Source organism: Thunnus thynnus, chromosome 11 (genome assembly GCF_963924715.1).
Source record: "Thunnus thynnus chromosome 11, fThuThy2.1, whole genome shotgun sequence".
Taxonomy (NCBI): Eukaryota; Metazoa; Chordata; class Actinopteri; order Scombriformes; family Scombridae; genus Thunnus; species Thunnus thynnus.
In genome coordinates, this window is record NC_089527.1 from 18,131,634 (window position 1) to 18,159,433 (window position 27,800).

The following is a 27,800-nucleotide window of genomic DNA, read 5'->3' on the forward strand; positions in this document are numbered from 1 at the left end:
GTGCCTGTTTCCCCTCAGTTATAGATTTGTAGAGGGTTCTTATATTTTTCGAAGGTTCCCATCAGTAATAATTTCTTATACATTTATACTGTTTTTTATTTGAGAACAAAGAGGAGGTTGTTTTATAGTCCTACACCATTTAAAGTCATTCAGCTGTTTAAAACCAGACTGGCCAAATGTTGCCACAAATCTTCCTGCAACCAAAATCTATAAAATCATATCATTTAAAAACTCTTCTGTCAAGATCAAATATTTCATAAAAGATCTAACTGAAGGTGAGTTTATGGTAGTTGAGATGATGATGTTATGACATTCCCAGCTTACAAATATATAGAAAAATATGCCACACTTTTTTTTAAAATAGCAATTCTTTATTTGTTGCTCCTCGTCACAAATTTGACATCAGCTGATTACAGAGAGGGAACAGGGGTAATATGCTGAAATGGTACACATACTGTACATAGAAAACAAATTACTTCATAAAATAATTTAGTAATTAGTTCAGTAAGTTAATATTTACCACCTCAATACTTAAAAATAATTTAGAGCTACTGGACTTGTTTGGACAAACAAATGGCTCATCGCCCTTTCAATAGTTGCCTTTTGGTTTCATCTTCAGGTGCATTGTCATACAGTACATTTTAGTAACTACTATATATATATATTTGGGAGCAAAAAGTTTTGTAGTGCAGCAGGACAGAGCAAGAAAATTAAACTGTTGTGATTTTGTCTAGTAGCCTGGCATGTGAAAACACATCAGCCAGAGCAGATTACACGACTAAATGTTCTGTTATATTTTATTTGTCTGATGACAAAAGCACACACGTTAACTTGTCTCCGAGGGCTAAGCATCTGCTTGTTGGGTGCATACACTCAGCCCAAAAGTGCATTGTAGCTTCTCATTATGTTATTAAGATGCTTCACTTGAATTGTGTCATTGCTGGAGTTATACATTTGTGAAATGGTAATCAGCAGGCTCTGCTCTTTATGTGGCTCTCACTCACTGACGACTTTCTTAGGCACAGAAAAATGAACAAGGCACCTCTAGCATTTTGAAGCATTAACACTGTCGAGAGCAGCAAATTATACACAGTAGCATCCAGGTCTCGTTTTTTTCTCTGCACACTCAAGCAAATGGTTCCCTTCTTGTCAATGTGAAACAGATCTTGACACAGAAATACAATTCATTCTCTTTTTAGACATTCATTATGTTATTATGAAAATGTGCTTTTCCAATAAATTAACTAAATCTTACATTCTGACACAGTCCTCAGGGAAACATCACAAATGAGTGAGATGCGAGTCAAAGCAAATTTGTCTTCACTGTGGCAACAGAACAATGTGAGAAAAGTAAAAATACCTTCTTCTTTCAATAAATAATGAGAGCTTTGCTGAACACAGAGGTAATGTGATGTAAAACAAAAAATTAGGAAAAAAAATAAATAAAACATTCAAAGCTACATCATAATCACCTTCTTTCACCACCTGAGTACATCTTTAGATTTCCTGGGCTTTATCCTGATCCCGGTCCGTGCGCTGGGCGGTGGAATGTCGTTAAGGTTAAAGGTCGGGGGGACAGTGAGCAGGGGAGTCGGCGCTAAGGAGGTGGAGGCGGGGCGGTGGCAGAGCTTGGCCTCGGGGTAGGTGAAAAGGAGCGGGGGAGGAGTGGAGGAGTGAGTTTACGGGGAGGGTGTCGGGGAGGATGTTGCAGGAAGTGGTGGTGTGTTCCTCAGTCTGTCTGCCCTGAACTGTCTCACCTGCTTCATGCATGAAGAGATCATCAGCTAACACTTAGCTGCGCGAAGCCGATCAGCTTCACCTCGTCCGGGATCTCCGTGTCATCGCAGCTGGAGGCCTGCACGAGGAGGAAGACATCGAGAGGGTCAGCGGAGCTCGGTTGCATCCTGACACTCATCTGCATCACGAAAACTAATCCACTGAAAATCTGTAGAACAGCTGTGCAGTAAATTCCTGGATAAACCAGTGAGTTGAAAACACTGCAAGTTAGTGAGCATATTATTTCATAAAATACGGCTTATTTTCGAAAAACAATTTGTATTATTATTTTAATTACTGACAAAGAAGAAGAGGAGAAAGGAAATATCACTGCTAGCAAAAATGTGACAATTTGGAGTTCAGTTTGGTTTAGATTCAGGCGTTAAACGCTGCATAGAGATTTAAAAGATGATCACATGAATGAGCAGTTTGTAGAAGGTAGAGTGATCACAGTTTTTCTCTCCACATACCAATTGTGATGCCTGAACACGGTATTGATTCATACTGTTAACTAATCTGATAAAGTGATCTTTTTTCTTTTTCAGTTTAAAATCTTTACATCACTGTGTTGGAACCTTTTGAGATTATTGCCTCTGTAACATGGAGACATTCACACATTAAAACACATTTAGACGTGCAAATACACTGGTCAGTTGAAGCTGTGGCTCGTTAAACACGTGAACATCAGAACACTAGTTGTCTTTCTCTGCTGCCTACCTGTCTGTTTTGTCTGTCTTTATCCATCCTTTCCATTCTTTTCTCAACTCACTTAGTATGTGTTGTTGACTAATATGTGTTGTGACATTGATAGGTGGATGTGTACTCTGTGTTAATTATGTTGTGTACCATGACTTTTACAAGATGTCATTTTATTCTAATTTTAAATTGGCCAGGAACGACAGATGAAGATTAGCCTTTTAGGCTCACTCTGGCTCATTTACAGTTATTTTTTCTGTTAATTAATAAGCATCATCAAACAAGCATCAAATAAATAAAATAAATACATTTTTTAAAATGGCACCAGTGCTGCTCCAGTATATCAGATCAGAACATCACTATGCTGTTGGATTAAATGTGAAAACCAAACTGCCTTGATTTCTTTGTAGTTTGTACACACTGAATCACATATTTAAATCATTTATACTATACATATCACATATATTGTCTTATATGCCCAGAAGTCTGTCCATACTTAAGTGTTGTGTTGTTTGTGTTGTGTTTGTCTGAGGGTATTTCTAAATGGTTTGGGAAAGATCCCATTGTTCCAGCTAAGGGAAATGTTAATGCTACAGCGTATAATGATATTCACATAATAGTTTGCTTCCTAATTTGTAGCAACAGATTGGGGAAGGCCTTGTTTCAACATGACAATACCCCCATGCACAATGCAAGGTCAGTAAAGAAATGGTTTTCTGAGTTTGGTTTGGAAGACCTTGATGGGCTTGCACCTTTGACAATTGAAAAAGCTGACTGCAAATGAGGTCTTATTGCTGTACATCAGCCCTCACTAATACTCCTGTGGCTGAATGGGAGCAAATCCCTGCAACCAGGTTCCAAAATCTTGTGGAAAGCCTTCCCGGAAGAATAATGCCCAAGGTTTTGGAATGAGATGTTAAAAAAAAAAAAAAAAAAAAAAAAAATCACATATAGGTGTAATGGTCCGCCTACTTTGTCTGGGTGTCTGTAAACATTTGTTGATGTATCATCCCTAAACTGATTCGCTACCTTTAATAAAACAAAATATTTTGCTCTCTCCTCAACCTTCCAGCACCTCATCTCACCTCAATTTTTAGGCTGCTCAGATGCTACTCAGGGAGTTCATTCAGCTCCTGAATGAACACCCACTGGCCTCCAGCAATTCACACCGGATTGGGGAAACCCACTCCAGGTCTCAGGTGGTATGAGAGCTCTTTACTTGATCAACACAGAGGGATCGTTGTTAAAACCGGTAACAGAGTCTGTAGTGACCTCTTGTTTAGTTCAGTCATAAAGCTGGGTTAGTGCCACCCACACCATAAACTGTCTTCCTAAATCATATGAATTGCTGCCCTAGCGAGGGTAATTACTCTTAGTCCCTGGGTTTGTGACATGGCACTCGTAACTCTTAGTTTAGAAAGGGAGAGTTGAGTAACAGAGGGGATTTTACACTGCGTGCAGTGAAGCAGAGTTAACATATGCAAATGGAAGCATATATATCTACATGGCGTGCCCAACACTGCCCTCACTCTGGCTCTCCGGAGACTGGAAGACCACAACACTCACTAGCTGCTGATAAGGCAAATGTGGCAGAAAGGTCACTCTGTAAAGCACTGTGACCTGAGGCGCAGATGTTGTTTACCCACAACAACAGAAAGGTCAATAAAACATAATTTACATATTTTTGTCAAACCCAGAAGAACTGACATTCTTGGTTTTTGGGTTTTTATAAATGTGATATCTCTGTAACACAAAGGGGACTTGTGACTTAAAGATAGACATTCACAATATATAATTAGTCTCTTGCTCTCTCCTCTGTTGTGACTAGATAAAGTAGATAAAACAACAAGTGTGTGTGGATCACATGCAGACTTGATATATCCATTACTACACTCAGGCTGAATGACTGACCTGCAGGTGAACTGTGGAGCACACAAACAAATAAACAGCACTGCACATCACCGAGTGAAGCGAGCGGGAAAAAAAAAAAAGAAAAATGAAACAGTTTGTTGAAAACTGCATTTGACCTCCAGTATTATGTTCATACTGCAGATGAAGAGAGGCTGTTCAAATTCTAACACTGCTCTCCACTAATATTACACAAAACATTGTAGGACATCACACCAAAAAATATAGAAAGCCACCAAAGGAAAGCTGTGATGCGAGGTATATTTTCTTTTTGCAGAGGCGTTCAGCTGGGAAACATATTTTAATTGCTTAACTACGTTTAATGTAGAACTACCATAGGCTGAGTGCACACTGTGTAGCTGCATTACACAGGAGAAAATAAAATGAACGCTGGATCAGACTCACACTCGGCAGATACTGAATGTTAAAAGACTTGGAACAGGATCTTGTTAAAGATCTAACCACCAATCAGGAGCTTGTTTATGACTGGACACATTAAAATTGACAATATATGTAAACTATAGTTCAACCAATACTATATTTTTGAGGCTGATACCTGTATCGATATTTGAGAGTTTAAAAATCTGATGTGATATGTGGGCCAATGATCTTTTTTTTTTTTTTTTACAGAAACACATTAAATAAACACACATTCCAAAACCACGGGAATTAATACAGTTGAAAAGTAAACTTGTGAGAACTTTCTGATACACAAACTATGCAATGGAAACACTATTTCTACATCATGTTGAACATATCTTTGGCATTTCTGTACTGACAATTCTTGTTGCTTATTGGCCGACATAATACACTAATATCAATATATCTGCAGCCGACTGATTTATCAGTCTACGGTAGCTCTCATGTACAACAAATCTATGTGACCTGTGGTTGTTTTATTTATGCAACATGTTTTGTATAGTTCAGTACCACATAGAGTACAATGTAAGTGCATGTATACACTGTACCGTATATAATTTGTATGAAAGGGCAACAACCTTGTATGAACAACTGAAAAACCTTCAGCAGCAGATGTTGGTTCATGTTGAAGGTAATTGGTTTGTTTGTAGCTTTTCTAATAACTCCAGCTCTCACAATTCTCACTGAACTTTTCGACAATAAGCTGTCATTGTCAGGCAGGACACAGGAGGGTGTCGTCAATCATCTGGAAACTCACCAGCTTAAACGTCAATACTTTGTAGGTAGTTGGGTCATCTACAATCTTCTGAAGGTTAGCAGCGACTGTAATAAAGAGGCCATAAGACAACATAATGTCAGTTGTTAGTTTTACAAAATGCAGAACAGAACACAAGAAAATAAAGTTATTTTCTGTCATCACTTCGTATACTAGTAACATTTGAGACTTAAGTAAGTCACTTATATAATTCTATGGTAGAAAAAATATTTGCAATTAATAAAAGCAATTTTTATTCAGTTTAGTCATGTCAAGATCTGTGGACTTGCCAAATGAAATAAATGTCAATGTCTTGTAATAGCCTTTCTAGTAAGGGCATAATTCTCTCTTTAAGTGATGTTTTATGGGAGATGGGCTTAGATAAGTAGATTATCAAACAATGCAATTTACCAGAATAAAAAGGTGTAACATTACCTATAACAACATCGTGTCCGTTGACCAGACCAGCTGAGAACAACTCCTGGGAAACGCCATCAGCAGTGTCTTGTGAGGGAATAACATGACAAATATTGGGTCTGCAACAGTCCACTTAGCAGGTAATTGTGTTAGGTATTGAATTAGATACTGTCATAAGCGCTTCTATTCACAAACACTGTCATTACCCATTAGACACACAATTCACAGCGTGTCAAGATATTAACACAAAGGGAATAGCACATTCAAAACCTTGTAAGCTCAGCTCTTACCTCGCCCAGGAGTGAATTCAAACCGGATGTCATTCAGCTCCTTTCTAGAGTTCCTTAAAGGAGAGAGAAGAAGGTGTTTGCAAAAGCAGACTCTCAGAAGTCAGGTTTGAGTTTCCTGTTGTGTTTCTATGGGCCTCCTGAACAAAAACACTACTATTACAGTACTTAAACGGAGCAGAACCTTGACTCAGTTCAGAGCTGCAGAACATTAGGAAACAAGCAGGAGACCAAGGTTGTGTGTAGACATGAAAATGCCTTCTGTGATTTGGGAAAAGTGATGATGTGTTGAAGCAGTACAGCTGGCGAGGACCACATCAGTGACCTTATCAAACGTGGATGAAAATGAGTATGACAGTGTGTGCATTCATTGATTTTTATTTTTTTTTTGGCCACTGTGGAGCAACAGATACAAGATGTCATCACAACACTGACATCACCTTATAAAGTCAATATGGTGAATGTGTTTGCAAAGACGGGCTTATTTACCCATCAAGAAGACAAGAAGCAACATTAGTATTAGCTTAGGTTCGTGTTTGCCAGAAAAATGTCCAATATTCACTCTCCTTCTAGCCCGGCTCTCCACTAACTCCTGAGGGAAATATCTGTCTCTTTGGCTTCTAAATACTCCATTTTGTTCACCAGCTAGTTACTAACTTTGTCTATCTGCTGCTTGGTGCTGGATTGGTAGAATATTGTGGGTTTTAGAGCTTTGAAATGCAATGCAGAGCTTAGAGGAACTGCAGAGTCAGGTGATAAATCTCTGTGTGTTTGTCACTACTAGCAACCCCTTGCATATTACACAAAGTCATTTGATCCATTAATATAAAAATATTGATTGGAGCAGCTTTAACACAAAGGGTATTAAGATAATTAAGCCAGCTAAATATAAATGTAAACAACTTACACCAACTGACACAATGATTAGCTAAATTAGTTGCCATAAAAAGGAAAAATAAATAAGTAAAAAGTTTTAAAAGTATACCATTAAAGCATGTGCTGTTGCAGTGGAACTATAGAGAAGGTGCAGAGGATATGTCTCAGCTAGATTTCCACATACTGACCAGTATGATGGATGGTAACAATTGTCTAGCTCAACACATCCTCATAATTAAACCACAGTACAGGTCTAAAATTCAGCCGCTACTGTAGATGGTGTAAACATCTGTAGGTCATATTTGCCAGCGTGAATTTAAGACCTATTCTGTCGCTCTTCTTGTGAGGATGGGCTGGTCTAGCTGCTTCCTCTGCATACCTCACACCTGCTGCAAATACTGAAATACTGAGTGTTAAAAGAGGAAACACTGGCATCTTATTATCTGTGCATGTTCCTATAAAAAATTTGAAAACTAAACATGAATAAATGTGATTCTTCGTATCTTCAACTATACACTGGAATAAATGTGAAAAAGTGAGTAATGTGAAAAATAAGCAGGTGCCAGTATACATCCCCAAAATGTAATTGTATTCATGAAATGTGCCCTTCGGCCCCTTTGCAGCATTAACTTGCATTAATTTGCATCATTTATATTAGAAGTCTGTCTTTAAAATTTGTGCGTGACATGGGAGCAGCCAGTTGCTGATAAAAGCAAGACCTGTCAGTGTTCCCAAAAGAAATGTGCTGGGAAAAGATTAATTTGGTTTGTAGTCTAGTTAAATAAATCACATGGCAAGCCCGCAACCCTCATTTCAGATGAGATTAGAGCCATAAGTCAACACACACACACAAGCAAAGACAGCTGCTATGTGTTTGTTACAAGCAAGACTATACAAAATAGTGAGAAAGAGATTTACTATCATTTAGCTGTGAGTCAACTTGGCTTTTTTTAATTTAAGAGACTCACTGTTGGGAAAAAAAACAGGGTAAAAACTCTAGTGGAGCAGATGGACGTATAAAACATCTCTATTCCCTGCAGTAGAAGCAGAGGGTGCACATTGCCAGAGCTGTCAAGGCAACATGTATGTCAGAGGATCATAAGCCTGCCCAAATAAAATGTGCCTAAAATCTGCCACTTCCATAGATAAACCACAGTGGGTGTTTAGAAAAGCATTCTGTCAAACTACGTCAGAACCGTTTGGGATTAACCATTTTAGCAGACTGAACGCTGTCGTGACGTGTGAGAGTTAACAGTATGTTTTTAAATACCATTCTGAAGATTTAATGTTTCCACAGTTCAGCAGCACTAAAATTAGCACTTCACACACAGACACCCTTTGACACAGCGGGAACTAACTTGCGTATATGAAATGACATAATCTCACTGGACGATGGCAGGTTTATGACACATCATTTAGAGGAAAAAAAAAAGGGTACAGCGTGAGTGTTAAGTGGGCAGAGGTAAAGACAGGTCTGCGATTTTAGGTAGAGGCTTTAATAACCCTTTCACTGGAAAACATCATGAAGACTGGAGAGGAAATCTCTTCAACAGTCCATTAAAAAAAATTTTCAGTGCACACTGGGTAATGTTTGTGAGTGCGACACATTACAGCCCACAGTCTTGGCTGTAATAGAAGTTACTGACAGGAAGACTGAGGACTGAGAGTTCAGACAAAATTCGACACATTATGATGTCAAGGCCAATATACAGATGCCCTGCTGTGTTGAGACTGCACAGATGTATTCTATTCTTCTGTGTGTTTTGGTTTTTGGTAAACAAACTGACAAATAGTCAATACAGGCTTGGGGTGAATCGACTGAAATAAGCGAAATAAGAAAGTCCACATCTTAACGTCAGAGCACATGGCTGATTGCACATAAAAAGAAAGGACCCCTGACGATCAATTTTATGCACTTATAAAAGATGAGGTCCAGACACCATGCAGAAAACAAAAATGTAGAGCACTTGCAAAAAAAGGTTACTGTGTAAAAATGTTACTAGAGTTGCAATTAACCCTGACTCATAACACTAATGACCAATATTTTCATAATAATTTGCAAGAAGTTTCCGGGAAAGAACTACATTATGTGGTATTAATTACAGTGACCTGAGATAGTATTCCTTGTAACTATTGCTAGTGCAACCAGGCACAGCAGGTCAGCTAAACATCCAAAAATGTCAAATTTGTCTGCAGGCAAACATACAATTCAACAAATGTGGAGAATACAGTTTCCAATAATAAATGACTACTGAATGAATATTCATTCTGGATTAAATTGAGCTTTTCTTTCAAGGAATTTTCTATTTTTCCCATAACTAGTACTAAATTACATCTTTCAAGGAAAGTTCCATGTAAATTATTTGGAGTACATCAGATAATCATGGTCAAGTAAAATAAATTGTTACCTAATTATTTCATATGCTTCATAAATGTACGGGTAATTTCACAAGCAATAGATCCATGTTATCTGATATTCATCAAGATGATATTTCAGAGGCTGCTCTGACATTTGCCAGCTTCTACTTACCCTTTATAAACAAGAAAACACAAGGAAATGTCACCTCTGGACTAAACTGCACAGTGAAATCAATTTTCATCTGTGCTATTTGGGCTATTTAAGCTTCAATGACATTGCAAAAAGAGCAAGCATATTATGCAAGTCTTAACTTCCCCTTCAAACTGCTGACAATGTTTTTCACAGGAGACCTTAGTGCCTTTGTAAAAAAAAAAAAAAAAAGGACTGAATGAGTTCCAAGCAAAATGTTGACAAAAATCCAAACAGGCTGCTGCAGTTCCCCAGTCTCTGCTACTGAGGGGATCATGTTACCATAAACGCATGCTAATCAGCTGTAACTCCCCTATTAGTTAGAAGACCAATTAGCTGGGTTGTTTTTTTGTTTTTTTTGCTCTCTAAAATATAATTATTTTCATGAATTCTCTATTTTTAATCTTTAAATTTGTACAAATTGTCAAGGACCATAATATTTATATTACTTTTTTCACAACCAGGGTTGAATCGTTGTGTTTTTGCCCAACATACCTATGGGTTAGTATAATATTATACCAGACAACTGACAATAAGATCCAGGACTAATAAAACAATTTCTTTTCATTTCTTTTACAATTAAGACCAGCTAGAAACATCATTTTGTTTACGTCAGCTAGCTTGCATGTGGTTGTAGCTCAGTTGTAAGTCACTCACTGAAGATCAACAAAGTTGACTCATAACTGCTTAGAGTTGTCTAAACAAGCTCTTTACCATAATACATCTGCTTTACCTTAATATACCAGACAAATCCTCCACTTAATCACTCTAATTAAATACACTGCTTCTTGCAGCCTTATAATATCTGTGAAGGCAATAAGTATCTCATGTTTCCCCCCCAAACATGGGAGCACAGCCAAAGAAAAACCCAAAATATGAACGCAATCTCTTATCTTATAATACCTCCTGTGCTGATTCACTTTAAAACATACCCGCCAAGTCCTACTCAACAATTCCAAAAGTTTTTTTCTCTTTATCTTAAAGACATATTTCTTCAGTTATAAGAAAACTCCTTAGATCATCATATAAACCTGTTCCCTTGCCCTTATCCCAAAATCCACATTCAAACAATAATTCAAATAAGGCCAGTAAGTCCTAAAATAGTCAGCAATCTGCTGCTGAGATGGAGATTTGTTGATAACATTTAAAGGATAAATTATACACAAAGCACTTGATCATGTCTAATAACAGTGTATAGTGAAAGGTTTTGGTTATCCACCAGGGCATTTGAAACCCTTATGCTTCTGAGAAAAAAAAATGCTACCAAGCTTACGAAGTTGCATTCAAGACGGCACCGATCACACGCCTCCATCTCTAACGCTGAATATTCTAGCAGCCACAGTTGGTGACAAACACAGAGAGACGACCTGACAGCCTAATGCTGCGATCATATTGACAACAGACAGAGTGAATGCGTTTCTCTGTAGAGGAAATTAATTCACTTGATTCTGCTTTGACACATTTTTACAAACTCTTTCTGAAGTTTCCAGGGTAACAGTATTTCTCCATTTAATAGGAGCTGCCACTGAAGTCTGTGTTGGAATAGAACCATTGGCTACCAGATCTAATCAGTTTGTTGAGTTTGAGCCATAAAATCCACGGATTGAACAACTAAAATCCACAGAAAAATCATGAACCATCAAAGCACTGCCCATTTATTTTTACCACCAGGTTACAATACTGACAGCCACCAAACAGTGAGTCGTCTCCTGTTGCAACCTGACCAGTGTCTTATTAGTAAGCACAGAATAAAACAGTTTTCTGTGCTATGCTGGGCGCCAAGGGAGGGACCTTCAGATGTCTGTTCAACCGCGAGTCTGCTCTGCAACCATCAGGCCCATCAGGGAGCCAAAGCCGACTTTCAACTGTCCAAACATGCATTACTGTCTGTCTGTTGCTGCACCCCTTAAAATGTCCTCTCTCTTTCTCTTTCTTTGTGTTTGCATACTGAGTAACAAGGAGAGATAATGTAAACTATACACAGATAATGTACCTGAACATGTATGTTGCATTCTCTAATTATCTATGAAGGTAAATGTTGTTGTTTTCAAACAGGAAGTGTTTATGTTGATCATTCTGAGGCTGAATCTCAAACATCCACTTTATCATTAAAATCTATTCATAAACAGAAATGCCTGGAATTGTACAACAAGACGCAGGGATACAATGAGTGCAACCAGTCTAAGGGAGGAAAGCAGATTGTGGAGCACAGCCAGACAACCAATGGAGTGTAACACTCTGCTCCCCCATAACACGACCGGTGAGACAAAGTGAGATGAAGGGAAACATAGTGATGCCAGATCCACTTCATAGCAAGCAAAGATCAGCTATTAGTAGCCTGCACGTTTAGGACAAAGTGAGGTGATGATCATTTGTCACTTGTACAGCCGCACTGCATTTCTCCTAGAAACAGCGATTTTTAACCATTCGTTAAGCCTGCGTTGCCGTAAATGGTTCCAATATTGCCTTGTACATCAGCAAATGATGTAGAAACTGATCTGAAGAAGAATCATCTGTCTCACCTTAGCCGTAGTACCATGTTCACGGCACCTTGAATGTAGGGCGTATCCTCAAATGGTTCAACCTGCGTGAGAAAAAGTCTAATGATGAGGCTGTTTACGTTGTACGCTGATAGAGTTAGAAATCAGACAAAAAAATGTTTTCTGTGAAAAAGAGAAAGAAGCGTGTACTGCAGAGCGAGGAGAGCTGGTAAATGCAAGATGAACATAATAGTCACAATAAATGATACACAAGAAAGAGAGTGTGTGTGTGTGTGTGTGTGTGTGTAAGTGGCCGCACACTCAGCCTATGTGCTTTAATTTTTTTCTGAAAAATGTCTTCCATTCATTGCAGATGCAGGGAACGTCGTGAGGGGAAAAGAAAAGGAGCAACGCATGCATTGTCTAAGTATCTATTGACGTTATCAATACCATATTATAAATGTGCTCTTTGAACGGCAGAGAATGGCTATTAGGAGTAAGAAATGACTGCTGAGTAGCTGTCATAGTTAATTCCTGACAGGAGCACAAGACTACACCTCAAACTGCTTTGGCTCATTTTCAAAATGACAATAGCCTTAGAAAATGGGTTACAATGGCAGTGAGTCTTTAGATGAGATACACCCAGGCACTGAGCTGGCACTGTCAGGCAGAAAGCCATTTACTCTGAGTTATTACTGCTGAGAGCATCCCTCCAGGAGACCTACATTCACACGTGTACACACACGCGCGCGCACACACATGCACAGAGAGACTCGCACACATGTGAAGTACGGACATACAAAATGTACACAAGCGCACACACAGACAATCAGTGTGGCATCAAGGTCACTGAATCATGACAAATTAGTGCTGCCGCTGAATCCCTCACCTGGGGATGCTGAATAGACAACCCTTCAATAGGGACATAGTTGGCATTCTCCTCATTCTGGGAGGAACAAAATAAGAGGCATAAATGTGCAAATGCTTTGACATCCTTGGTAAATATCAAATCAGAACTCATCTTATTAAGAAAACACAGAGAAGTCAATTCAAAACAATCAATGAGGAGCATTGATGGTTTCAAGCAGGTGCTCGACTGTTTTGATTAAAACAGTGCAAAACTGGAAGTTTGTGTTTGGTGAAAAAAACATTCATGATGGAGTTCATGATTACTCAAAATTCTTCCCAAGTAGGCCAGTTAATTGCATTTACAAAAATATCCTTCTACTAAGTCATTGAATTATAGAGCAGCAGAGAGGATAAAGCAAATCTATTTGAAATCTTGAGAAAAAAAAAAAAAAATTGCATGTTAAAATTTGTACACAAGAGGAAAAGCTAACTTACATCTTTGGCCTCATCTTTGACCCTTCGTGACTGGAGGGGGAAAAAATCAAAAACAAACATTTCATATTCAAGTTTATCTAACAGCAAGAAACTTGTGATGTTCACTCATTAATATACTTCATGTCTGGCTTTCCATCAGTCTGTGATGGATACATCTGTCCATCCATCTGTCATTCAAAGTCTATTTTTTTTTTTACTGTTATGAAAAAAAGAGCCGTACAACTGCTGAAAACTAACAAGCCTGAGATCGATGAAAGGAAACTGGAAACCAACCTTGTAAAAATACTACCAGCAACAACTTATTTCTTAAATCATTACTTTAGGTAGCGCATTATTTATTGCATCATACATTAAAGCTGGGTATCTCTATCAAAGGGCCCTTTGATCATAGCTGTCGACTTTCCTCCTGCCTCAAATCCTAGCAGCTATCTTCCAGCTCATTACAGCGACCCTTATGACAGGCTCTCTCTGAGATAAGCCATCTGCTATCCAAAAAAACTAACTGATCAGGGAGGAAAGGAATGCACAGGGTCTAACACAGAGGGGAAGTTACATAACAATGTGATCTACAGGTTAGACATGACACGCAACAATAATTACCAACATCTTGTAATTTTGTCATGATAACAATTAAAACTGAATCTCAAAATGTTATCTTAAACATAAGAAGCTCATTTCTATAATTCATTGTTATTGTTTTGTTCTTACTGTGCAATAATATGCAATTCGAGATGAATATCATGTGAGTGCCTGTGAAAAAGTACACGTTGCTTAGGTTGGCATGAGTCTCACCTACCCTGCCCTGATTCACCGCCGCCTTGCCTTCTTCGCTGCCCTCGTCCAGCTCGTCGTCGCTCCACTCCCAGTCTCCATCCTCTGTCTTGTGCAGGTGGCCACTGGAGCCTGGGACTCTCCTCACCTGGACCATGACAACACACAGCCAGCACACTGAATGTTAATGACCTCATTCATAGATTTTCAACTGCACACGTATGCATATACATTGTGCTCTGTCCATATGATTTTTTTTTTTTTTTACATGGCTTTTGCATTAGTGGCTCACAGTCTTTTTTTGGAGTACTGGACCCCTTGTGATGAGCTGACATACCTCAAGTCTCCCCCCCGCCCCTCCCGGCCTCCCCTCTCCCTGAGAGAAATTACGGACATTCCCAGCTGCACATTCGTGGCATGAAAAGTAAATGTACAAAGTCACATTCAAGTAATTTAGCCTGTTGAATATGTCTGGAAGATAAACTGATCAGGCCAAATGTAGCTCTTCATTTTTACTAAAACAGAATGGAAATGATCAGAGATGAAAAAAACTACTTTTCTTTTCAAGAGGAGCAGGGGGAGTTCTCACATATGAAGAAACATTTGGTTAAAACATATTTATTTTAAAAATCTTCAATGAACCACTAGGAGTCCACAGACTCCACAAATTAGCAAATACAATCTTTGCTACTGGCTCATTTTCAGAAGTTACTGGTATGAATGTGACCACAACATTGGCGATATACAATACACTAACTTAAAAACTTGTTTATAATAATTATTGTGTCCATTTAGCAAACACAGCATGGATACAGCACAATGTGTACAGAAAAAAACTCTTTAAATCATGTGGAGAGGCAATATAAGATGGATTTCCAATCTGACTTCAACTTGGTTAAATACCAGTGGTAGCACAAATGCAACTGATATATGACACATCAAAGCAGGTAAGTATGGCAAAGTCACTGGTAAAGCCTGTAATTCTTTGCATTTCTACAGTTTAGAGAAGTGTAAGGCGAGCAACAGATGGCTAGTCTAGCAGTGTGAGGGAAGTTATGAGAGCACCACAGTGTTATGGAAAAAAACAGCACACAAAACAGAAAGTAAGCCACTAACACCAGGGTCATAAATTCCCCAGCTCTAGACAAGGTCAAAGTTAAAGAAGCACTACCCCTCTGGTGGTGTCGGGTTTATTTTCCAAACCTGACATAGAACCAAGGCTCCACCAGTTCTGCTCAGGGTCCTTGAGCAAAACAGACACAGATCGATCCACTCAGTGGCTATACATGATCACCCGACTGACATTCACACACATAAAACAGGACAAAAATCCCACTGCAAATGTATGAAAATATGAATATGAACAGAAACGTTGTAACATCTGAATTTGAAAGCATTGGAGACAACTCATACAGGGTTTGCAGGGGATAAAACTACTGCACACTGGGGTAAAATGCCTGGTATTTTGAAATCAGGCCTCAGAAAGCATCCATGCGGAACTCAATCAGTTCTCTATCACCGTGTGTGTACTGGACCATACATTTGAACTCAATAACAATCCTTTTCCATTTTCCCCCACTTTTTATCCTGTGACAAATCAATGAGGCCAGCCTTCCACCTTATTTGCAAGCTACTCATGTCTAATCGTTAAACAATAATGCCTCCAGTTTCTCCAGCTGGAAACTCCATCATGGGTGTCAGGGTGCCCTCTGCTGGTTATTCAGCGCATGTGTACCTACAGTTTATAATCTGCATGTGATCTTTTTTTTACATTTCTATTTCAAATATAATAAAAGCCTATCGAAACTGATCCACGCCCTTGTTTGACAGGTCTATAAGACTGGTAATTTCCGCTCTCCCTCATTTCCCTCGATCTTTCAATCATTCCTCTCTTTTCATCAGAAAAAATATTAATTTTGAAATTACTTTACTAGTGACAGCTGACTAGAGGATCTGCCATCTCCTACTCATTTACCGGAGAATTTTCAAGGTGAAGTTAGGTCCCTTAAAGCTCATTTAAAGAGAAGCATTTTATAGTAGCTGTCTGGCTTTAAGTATCCTCTCTTAAGCTCCTATAGTACTTTTTTCCCTGAGATTAGAACTGCGTGTGTTTACCATGACTGCATAATATCACACAAAACTACAGAAACAAAACAAGAACACTAAGGAAAAGATGTGAAAAGAGGGCAACAGCAGTCCAAGGAAGTCAAGAAATGTAAGATGGCTGAGTTAAACTAGGAGGTTTTGGACTGACTGTACAAGATCAGGGCCACTGTGGTCTTGATATAAAGAGGTCAAAGCATCCCGAGATGATGATGTTCCCGCAGTATTGCTCGTCTCTGCAAGCTTTGAGTAATATTTGCTGAGTGTATAATGTAGATGACACTGCGGGTCAAATCAGCACAAAATAACAAGGACACTGGCTTTGTGACACATCTCATCCATCTCACATCTCATCAACCGGCGCTTTCAAATCAGACATTACGTGGACACATAATCTAATCTACTGCTATCTTTATGTGGGATTATACTGTACTGTATTTGACATTTTTAACAGGACTTTGTACATAAAAATATGTCCAATATGTTCAATAACTGTGGATTTCCATTTTTGGATAAAATGGCTCCACAACATACAAGTTTCAATCTGTAAAAGTACTTTCAAAAAGTACCATCATCTGCTTTAATATGAATCATTTGGGAAAGGTTTTGCTGTTTAAATCCTGAATACTGTGCCACATTAAGGTCCAATATTGCATAATTTGATTCAGAGTTGACTGAAAATAGTCAAAATTGGAAAAGCAGTGTCTGTAACATATTTTATTGACAGTGTGCAATAACGGTAATCCATGACCATCAACAAACCTCACCAACATCATGCCACTTCCACTATACAGTAGTATTAGTAGTTACTTCCCTCTTTATCGACACCCTGCGCTGTCTGTGCGTAATGTTAACGTCATACACAGGAACAGCTCTGCTATCCACTGTGCCCTCCATTTACTCCTGACCAGTGAATTTCCACCCCTCCGCTCGGCTACTCTGCCTTCCGGCAGTGGCCCTCTGTTCCCATTTCTGTCCTGGCCATCCAGGCGGAGTGTTATGTGAAGCCAATATCAGCTGTGCCTGAAAACTGCACTTCCTCTCGGCGACTAGCGGGCAACTGAGCAAGCAAGCTGAACAATAATGTGCTCCTTTCTGTTACCTAATGTTAACAGTTAATTTAAACCTGTTTGTCTAAGGTGTTCCACATGCAGAGAGCTGCACTGAGGGGCACAGACACAAAGCGTCAGCACATCTATACCGTTTGACTTATGCTGCAGTAGCCCATATTTTTACATAATCTACAAAACAGTTTGCACATACAGTGTTTGAGGTGTTGAAGAACGTCAGAGTGCGTGGCTTGTGTTGACTGTAAATGCAACATTCTGGTGGAGAGATCGACTTCAGTCAGTCCCCATTCTCACACATAATTTGTTCATGTAAGATCAATAACTGAGTTATTTTACAGCACAAGTTTATGTAAACATACCTTCTTTGCTCTCTGGGAGATTTTTGGAGCACGACACAAAAGCTTTTCGACCAGATATTCTCTGTTCTGCAAGAGAAAAAAAAAGAATTAAAGTATCATTGATAAACGTAATGAATAGATTAAATTAATCAAAGCCTAATAATGGTTTTAAAAAAACTCAATGAGGTTTTTTTTTTTTTTTTTTAAATGGTAGCATTTTGAAATCAATGGACGTGCATAGGCTAGAAGACTTGTAAAAAAGTCTTTGTAAAAGTTTTATAGTTGTGTAGTCACTGTGTCTTAATAATGACTTTATTTCACATTTCAGATATTCCAAACCTTTTAACAGGTTTTCCTACACATTTAGTACACCCTAGTAAATGATCATTACATTAAATTAGTAAAAATAGTAAGAGGTCACAGTCAATGTGTTATACTTTAAATAACCTACTGATTGCTCTGGTTCTACTTTTTAAACAGTTTTTCCCAATAATGTACTTAAGATTAAATGAACAAGCACAAGGTAGGAATTTAATTACGGTGAGAGTCATATGTTTTCCATTTTTTATTGTCATTATTTCTGCAATAGTGTATTAAGAATACAGATTCAATGTGGACATTAATACTGTATGCTGTTTGATTTATCCAATGACATATAAATGTATAAACACAGCTGAAATATTGGTAGGAGTTGGCATGAAGCCATAAGCATAACATGAATAACAAAACCAAACAAAGATGTCAAGTCAAATATTTGAGATGAAACAAATACCTTGGCCTTTTGGAAGAATTTACACTTCAAAAGCTCTGCGGCTGTAGGCCTAGAGATAAAGAAAATTACAGTTGTTAGAAAACGCATCACAACGCATCACTCACTGAATGTTAAGGTCCTTCTTATTGATCACAAAATGCCCTCTTCACTGAAATACTTGGTTGGTATATGGAATGTGGAGCAAACCTTTTGGCAGGATCCTTCTGAAGGCACATAGTTATTAGCTTCCTAAACGATTTGCCATATTTCTTTAGCATTTCCTTGTCCTCTACGCCCGTCTCTAGAGTAGGTGGATCATTCTGTAGCGTGAGCATTAAGACCTTGAAAAAGACAAGAAAAATGGTCAAAAACCACCCACACGTTTCGTCAACAACACAAATATTGTATGAAGAACAGAAACTCAAAGCAAGAAACTGTTTGCAGAGAAAGTCTTATGTAAGTAAAAGCAACGGGTTACTTTAGATAAAAGGCTGACTCTTGAATACTTGTTTGGGTTCCCAATTACAGTAAAAGCAAGCAAGTCAGAATGTTTTCTCTCCACATGTTTTTTTTCTTGCTAATGATGAAACTTCAGAGAAAGAAAAGTTGCTTTAGAAGTAAATATAGGAGTAAGCCAAGAGTTTATGGACATTACTATCTACTTTTATTAGTCAGTGCTAGTGAAAGCTATAAGAATATGTATGATTAGGACACTACATTGATTATATTACACCTAATGACACATCCAGAACACTGACCTTCATGGGAGGGTAGCGGTGATAGGGTGCAGACCCTGTAGCTAATTCTATGGCTGTAATTCCAAAACTCCATATGTCCGCTTTGAAATCATAGCCTCGTACCTGTGGGTGTAGAATTACATCATCTGTAATATCTCTGTAACAGACTTGCAGGTCAAGGGTTTTATGTAAATGCCTTGGTCTTAGTGATTAACATGACAAAAGGTATATCAAATTATCTAATGATAGTTACATTAAGTGATGTATTAACACTAGCTCCAAGTGGAAGCAAGCTCACAAGCTCAGGTAAATACATATTACAGGATATGAAATGTAATGAGGTTATGATGTCACCAACAACTACTTTTTTTATGGATTGTTGGACTCACCTGTTCCATCACCTCTGGCGCCATCCAGCATGGCGTGCCAACAAAGGTCTTTCGTACTTTGTTTCTAGTCATATCCCCCCCTGTGGCTAGGAATGCGCTTACTCCAAAATCTGAAAAAAAAAAGGATGAATAAATAATGCATCGTTCATTCTTAATAGAGAAAATGCACATGGCTGCAGCTGAAATATTTTTAGCAAACAAAATAATACAGTATTTTGCTTTAAAATTCTGTGTTAAACCATCTTTATGACTGGTGAAGAACTGAAGGATGGATAGTAAATAATGTACAAGAGTCGGAAAAGAAATCTCAAAAATTCTCACCAATTAACTTCAAACCCTAATTTTAATTTCAGCTTGTTAGCTGTGTCAGCATCAGAGTCCGGTTGCTATTGACTTCTTCTGATGTGAGTAAAGCGTATTTGCTTCTATGATAAGCTGGTCATTGATTACCACTGGTCTAAACACTGCATTCAAAAGTAGTAAATAGTCACAGAGTAAACACAAAACCAAAAATATTTTATACATTAGTCAAGCAAAGAAAGGTCTTTATGTCAAGTCAAGTCATTTTTATTTATAAAGCCCAATTTCACAAATCACAAATTTGTCTTCAGTGGTTTTACAATCTGTACAGCATATCACATACCAAATATATCTACTAGTCTGCTTCTATACTAGTAGGAAAAGCACAGGTGTTCCTAATAACATTAACAATCGCTTTGTTCTATTCAAGTGACCCAGTAGGCCTTGACAGTCTGACAGTGATCCAACATGCACAAAACCAGAACCCTTAAAACCATCACGGACCCACTCCTGGACCCTATGCAGTTTGCTTGCAGAGCCAACAGGTCTGTGGATGATGCAGTAAACATGGCCCTCCACTTCATCCTCCAGCACCTGGACTCTGCAAGAATCTATGCCAGTAAACTGTTTGTGGATTTCAGCTCCACCTTTAACACAATCATCCCGACTCTGCTGCAGGACAAGCTCTCCCAGCTGCACGTGTCTGACTCCACCAGCAGGTGGATCACCAACTTCCTGTCTGACAGGAAGCAGGACGTGAAGCTGAGGAAACACATTTCTGGCTCTCAGAATATCAGCACCAGTTCCCCTCAATACTGCGTCCTATTCCTTCTACTCTTCCCCCAGTACACAAACAGCTGCACCTCCAGTCATCAGTCCGTCAATCTCCTGAAGTTTGTTTATGACACCACCCTCACTGGGCTCATCTCTGGTGGGGATGAGACCACCTACAGGTGGGAGATACAGGTCTGGCGACTTGGTGCGGCCGAAACAACTTGGAGCTCAACACTCCAAGACAGTGACGATCGTTGTGGACTTCAGAAAGAACCCACCCCCACCTGCCCCCATCATCCTGTATGACCCCCCCAGTCAACACTGTGGAGTCCTTCTGCTTCCTGAGAACCATCATCAACCAGGACCTCAAGTGGGAGCTGAACATCAGCTCCGTCACTAAAAAGGCTCAGCAGAGGATGTACTTCCTGCAGCAGCTGAAGAAGTTCAACCTGCCAAAGCCAATGATGGTGCACTTCTACACCGCCATCATTGAGTCCGTCCTCACCTCTCTATCATCATCATCTGGTACGCTGCTGCCACTGCCAAGGACAAGGGCAGACTGCAGCATATCATTCGCTCCGCTGAGAGGGTGATTGGCTACAACCTGCCGTCCCTCCAGGACCTGCACACCTCTGGGACACTGATACGGGCAGGAAAGATCATGGCTGACCCCTCCCACCCTGGACACAAACCCTTTGAACCACCACCTCCAGCAGGAGGCTGCAGTCCATCAGAACTAAAACCTCATGGCACAAGAACAGTTTCTTCCTGACTGCAGTCAGCTTCATCAACAAGGCCGGGACCCCCACTGACACCACATGTACATTAATGCACATGTCCACACTTGTCTTATTCGTTACATTAACGCACATCTTGCACATATTCTGTATTGCACATATCCTTATACTTATACTACATACTGTGAACTTTTGCATATTCCTGCACAAAACTGCACAGCTAATTCTTATAACATTTTTTTCATATCTTCTACTGTTAATTTGTCACTTATGTTTCTTGTATTTTGCAGAACTTTCCTGTTTTTGTCCTTGCACTATGTTTATCGTTATGCATCATCAGACCAAAGCTAATTCCTAGTCTGTGAAAACCTACTTAGCAATAAACCTATCTGATTCTGAAACTGAAGCAGCTAAACGGAATTAAGCCATCATTAATTTTATTATTTACGCCTGTGCTTTTTCTACAGCGACATGTCATAATGTCCTCTGTGAGAAAGGCCAATTTGTTATCAGATATCATGGTACAGGTGCAGAAAACATGCAGAAAATCTTAACATTATTTATTATTTTCTTTAAACATCATTAATTATTTCTTCAACCCTGTAAAATAATTATTTTCTTGAAGGCAGTGATTCATCCCTACCAATAAACTAAACTGGTAGATTAACTTGCTTTAAAAAGCTGCCAGCTTCAATATAGTGATTGAACAAGCAGACAGAATCATTCAGGGAGTAATATAGTCTCGTGTAGGCTTGATTTATGATTTCAAAAAAATGTAAACATGCATTATCATTCTTCATTAGTTGATGTTATCTGTGGATTCAATTCCACCATCTCGGCATACGACCAGGCTTTCAGTTTTAAACTAAAGAAAGACTTAAGAGAGAGCAACAGCAAACAATAGTAGCACCATGTTCAACACACCTGCAATCTGAACAGATCCATCTTCTCCCAGTAGTATGTTCCCAGCTTTCACATCCCTGAGGTCAACAAAACACAAACAGACACAAACAACAAAGTCATGTGGAGCAGCATTGATTCTTCCATTCGTGCAAACAAGCCCACCACGATCTGGATCTCTGCCCAAGGGGCTGATGAAGCGTTAAGCCTGGCTCTCAGTGACCTTGAAATTTACAGGATGTTTACAGACACACAAAAACTGTGTTGTAGCAGGCTGCGGGTCAATAAATACAATCTCACAAACTGGCTTAAATTTATATTAACTTATTACTTATTATATAGAGCATCTTACAACAGAGTGACAACATTTCATCAAAAACACAAAACAACACAAGCACATTTTCGATATGGGGCTTCTTAATTCTTATAATAAACTATTCATAAAACTGTAATCAAAGTAGCAAATATCAGTAGCAAATTTTAGGGGAAAAAAATGTACAAATTAAGATGTGTTACCGGTGAATCTGTCCATTTCTGTGCAGGTAGTCCAGGCCCTCTAGGACTTCTTTTAATATGGTAGCAATTATAGGCTCATCTAGAGATCGATTTTTGTCCTCTTCTTTGTTTGTGTGCTTAATTATATCCAGCATAGAACCTAAACGGCACCAAAGAAAAACAAAAACAAGCTGTTCATTTTATACATAGTAATGACCAACAAAATAGGCTGCAGTGTTGTGCAGAGTCATAACGTGATCAATATCTTTATTATATATCTATCTATGTTTTTTATGCTTTTTGCACTGTGTATTGTTTGTTACAGATCCTGCTACCCTCATCTGCTCAACAATCACCTCACTCCCCTCACCTGAGCTTCCCTGCCCATCTCCACACCTGGATCTCATTATCCTCATCAGTCACTCATTCAGGCCCAGATTCCCTTACCCTCTGCCAGATTGTCTAGAGTTTTATGCCAAGCTTTCCATTGCCTGTTTTATTCTGCCTGCACGATACCTTGCCTGATTACCAGTTAGAATATTTTTGCCTATTCCCCTCGATTTTGTCTGTCTTATCTGCCTGCTTGGTTTTTGGACCCCTGCCTGTTTTTTGGACTTGATTAAAGATACTGGACACTCAGTTACTGCCTCTGAATTCCTGTTTTGGGGTTTTGTGTTTTCTGAGTCATTACACTATGACCAGACACAAATTATTTTCATGTCTTTTACTTGCTCGTTGTCTTTTAAACAGTTCAACATGATAGGAAGTACATTATGGTGAGTAACATCACTGCTGTGATTAAATCACAAGTGAGAGTTGTAAGGCTGTGCAGAGGAGCATCACCAGTTGTTTTTTTATCTATTTGATGTTGTTGTTTTATGACTCAATTATGGTTTTAATGACTTGTTGAAATGAAGGGGAGGACTTTGTATAAGCCCTCTGGGATTCCTTCCTCTCCTGCACAATTAATATAACTTTTTTACTGTGTAATATTTTATTGTACCCTCTGTGCAAATAAAAAAACACAGATACAATATACCAAAACATGCATAATTACTTTCATTATTCATTAACCTGTCGATTATTTTCTCAATTAATCGATTAGTTGTTTGGTCCATGACATGTTAGAAAATGGTTAAAATGTCGACCACTGTGATGATTGGTGATTAATTTAATAGTTGGCAGCTAATCAATTCATCGACTTATTGTTGCAGCTCTATCTTTCATTGCATGAGTGTGCCTCCATATAACTGCCTAAATACGGTGAAAAAATGCTTTTTTAAGGATTTAGATCTGTTATTTTCTAGGATACATGAGGGGTGTGTGAGTAGTGGTACCTCTGCTTGATTATTTTTGTCAACACTTAGGAAGCAAAAGAAAAACATTTGAATTTTGTATAATTTCATGCTAAACGTCACTTTTACCAACTAGATATTAACAAATAATTAGTAATGTGATAGCAGACCATCAATACACAGTGAGTATATTCTGTATGACTACATAATTTTTTCATTAGAGACAACTAATGCATAAGAGAATAATAACACGGGTAGCTATTTCCTAATGGTCAGATCAAAGCACAAACATTAAAAAAGGGCATTTACAGTGTAGCATCATCACATTCACTGAGCATTCATGTATTATTAAGTCAGAGGTAGGATTGGGTTGCATGTAGCATGGCAGGTGAAGCTTACCTCCACTCAAAAGCTTCATGACTAACCACAGTTCATCCTTCACAACAAAGGAGGTGTAATAGGTGACAACATTGGGATGGTTGCACTGGCTCATTGCTTGAATTTCTTTCTGTTGTGAGAGAAGAAAAACGAGATATTTCATATATAGTAAAGGACATTTGACTTGTGTGTCTTTGTAATAACATATAAGAAACCCTGATAACAACAGCATTTACACACACCTCAGTAAAAACTACCTTAATGATACTGTATTATGCCCTTTTAGAGTGCATTAATAGACTTAAACAGGACAATAACAATATGGATCAGAGGGAGAGTAGTAGTAAGGCATTAGCGAGAGAGACAACAAAACTCACCAATAGCTCATCCATGCTGGTTTGGCATTTTTCCAGGTTGATCCTCTTTATGGCAACACGCTCCTGTCTGGGGGTACAGAGGGCTGCCTGCACCACAGCTGTGGCCCCGCTGCCTGGAATCACAGAGCAACGAAAAATTGCACAGGAGCAAAGTCATCACAAACATCTGGAAGAGAACTCTTAAATACGGCATCACTCTGCAGTTTTAGTGGTATTTATTTTGTCTAGTGTTCCTTTTTTGGTGTTTATGTTGTGGTATTCATCTATTATGTCTGCTGGCTGAAATGTCAAACAAACACAATGACATAAGTTGACTTTAAGCACGTTTTTCTCCCCAACATGAGGGGTTGTTTACATGTTTAACAGCTGCAATACAAATCAGGCCACGCTGGAGTAGTGTAGTTGTTCACACCAAGAAGCTATGACACACAACATAGTGCTGTTAGTGACAGATAAGGAGAAGTGGAGAACACGTGAGATCTGGCTGGTTACCAGTTGATTATGAGAACAGAGAGGTGGGTTTCACTACCTCATCACAGTCAGCAGCAGCCAGCTGTGCTGCTGTTTCTTATCAGTGGTGATATGACTTGTCAACTCATCTGCAGGGTAAATGCATGTGCCAAAAATATTCAGGCAACTTCCCTTTTTGTTTTTGAAACACATTTGAGATTTTTTTGCTGTTCATTCATTCAGTGAATAATATTTCTGAAATTGCAAAATTCATGACAACACCAGTTTAGAGCATTCTGTGACTAACGTGTTTTCAAACACTGGAAATGTTGGATTATAGGAAGAAAATACAAAAAGTCCTACATTCATGACCACTAGTCTTCAGAGTGCAAGAAAACACAAGACTATACTGTCAACTGTTTTTATTCTTGATGTATGTGCTGAATAGACATAAAGGTATAAACATTATTAACGAGTGAGTGTGCATGTTTCTGTCTTTGACCCGTGGCAATTGTGGGAGTTTGTGCTGAAACAATTAGTGGATTAATCAATTAACAGAAAATGAATCACTAACTATTTTCATAACTGGTTAATCTATTAAATCATTTATCAAGCAAAAATAATAATAATAATAATATCAGCTTCTCCAATGTGAGGATCAGCTGCTTTTCTCTGTTTGGACATTTAAATCTCCCTGGGCTGTGAGAAACTGTGATGGGCATTTTTGTACTAATTTTAAAGCCTAATTATTAATTGAGTAATCAAAAAATAAATAAATTAGTGGAACTAGGCCTGTTAGTTGCAGCCCTAGTGGAAACTGAGTCTTTCACTCTGGATTAATAGATGTTAGAAATAAAAATATCTTGTATACAAATGTCACTGTTATTATTATTATCATAACCACATTATTACTACTGTAAGCAGAAGTAACATTTATAACACTGCTGTGACAGGATGTTTGAATCTGTCTACCTGCCATCACAGACAGTAGTGGAAAGTAACTAAGTACATTTACTCAAGTATTGTACTCAAGTACAATTTTGAGGTACTTGTACTTTACTTGAGTATCTGCATTTGATGCTACTTTATACTTCCACTCCACTACATTTCAGAGAGACATATTGTACTTTCTAAACCACTACATTTATCTGACAGCTTTAGTTACTTTTCAAATGAAAATTTTACATTAAATAATATATTTTAATATTCTAACTGTTGCTAAATTGTCACTCTTTTATTGTCTTTTTAAAAAAACGTGTTTGTGCAAAAGGTGCTATATAAAGTGTACACTTGTATATATAATATAATATGATGCAGTACTATTACTATTAATCTACTATTACTATTAAGTATCTAAAATTGGTTCTACATTTATAAACTACAACATTACAATACTCTCACATGTATGTTTGTGATAGAAACAAACAATATAATATACTACAAACAATATATGATTATTATTACTACATAACACTATCTGTGTAATGAGTACTTTTACTGATAATACTTCTGTACTTTTACTTAATTCACATTTTCAACTGAGGACTACTACTTGTAATGGAGTATTTTTAGACGGCAGTATCTCTACTGTTACTGAAGTAAAGCATCCACCACTGATCACAGCTAACACAAGTGAAAAGACACATCATGGTCTTCACACAGCCACAGCATCTGTGATTTTATGAACTGGACACACGTGTGCCATATGAACTGGCATCGCTGGTCTCAATCTGATCCATCTACTGTCTGACATTAACCAGAAACGCACTTGGTGAATGTGACATTTTCAACCCTGAACAGTAACCAGAATTTCATGTGATTCGACCTCGTCAGAGCCACAAACACATCTGCTGTAAAGCGGTAGTCTATAAATGTGTTAACATCCGCATTGCAAAGCATCGCAGGAGGCGACTGCACATGAAAAAGCCGGTAGGCCTTCGTCGTCATTAACAGCTGATAAAACCGCCGCGGCGTCTATTTCCATGATAATATACAGACTTCATAACATCTGCGGGTACTAACCAATGACCTCCTGCAGCTCGTACGACTCCCTGGTAATTGGCCAGCTGGTTGTCAGCGCTGGTTGCGGGTGGTGGACAGGAGCCGGAGATTCGCCTTGATCCGCCATGATGATGATGATGCTGCGCTAGTTAGCAGCTTCTCACAGACAGACAGAGGGAGAGAGAGGAAGAGAGAGAGAGACACAGAGAGTGAGAGAGAGAGAGAGAGAGAGAGAGAGAGAGAGAGAGAGAGAGAGAGGGAGACAGAGAGAGGGAGAGAGAGAGAGAGAGAGTTTGCCCTCACCTCCTCAGTGTCAGCTGGCAGCTGCAGCAGAGCAACTACCGCCTGCGATGAGAGCAACCCGGAAAATAACGGACCGCACACATGCGCGCAATACCAGTTCAATAAACCCAGGAAGACAGACTGAC

The 27,800-nt window shown here is 38.7% G+C and overlaps 1 protein-coding gene across 3 annotated transcripts; it reads right to left on the bottom strand.

The window, feature by feature from the left end:
* Positions 1-349: 349 nt before the first annotated feature.
* Positions 350-27,746, bottom strand: stk39 (serine threonine kinase 39). Of its 3 annotated transcripts, XM_067603497.1 has the most exons (18): positions 27,394-27,746; positions 24,922-25,034; positions 24,566-24,674; positions 22,893-23,031; positions 22,401-22,456; positions 19,666-19,775; positions 19,298-19,399; positions 18,747-18,880; positions 18,561-18,609; positions 17,810-17,875; positions 14,303-14,425; positions 13,507-13,536; positions 13,052-13,108; positions 12,205-12,266; positions 6,262-6,314; positions 5,990-6,058; positions 5,558-5,622; positions 350-1,855 (listed from the first exon to the last, which is right to left on the bottom strand). In XM_067603497.1, exons 1-18 carry the CDS (start codon positions 27,497-27,499, stop codon positions 1,781-1,783), a joined length of 1,518 nt encoding a protein of 505 aa, XP_067459598.1. In that variant the 5' UTR covers positions 27,500-27,746; the 3' UTR covers positions 350-1,780. The 3 variants fall into 3 exon arrangements, with proteins under 3 accessions (XP_067459598.1, XP_067459599.1, XP_067459600.1); XM_067603498.1 differs by lacking the exon at positions 13,052-13,108; XM_067603499.1 differs by lacking the exons at positions 24,566-24,674; positions 24,922-25,034; positions 27,394-27,746 and adding an exon at positions 23,242-23,325.
* Between the last annotated feature and the right edge of the window lie 54 nt (positions 27,747-27,800).

Coding starts and splice junctions, on each gene's coding strand:
- stk39 (XM_067603497.1), bottom strand. CDS start 27,499: ATGGCGGATCAAGGCGAATCTCCGGCTCCTGTCCACCACCCGCAACCA. Junction 18,881..19,297: donor ACCGCTACCCTCCCATGAAG/GTCAGTGTTCTG, acceptor GTCTTTTTCAAG/GTCTTAATGCTCACGCTACA. Junction 6,315..12,204: donor AACATGGTACTACGGCTAAG/GTGAGACAGATG, acceptor CTCTCCTTTAAG/GAACTCTAGAAAGGAGCTGA.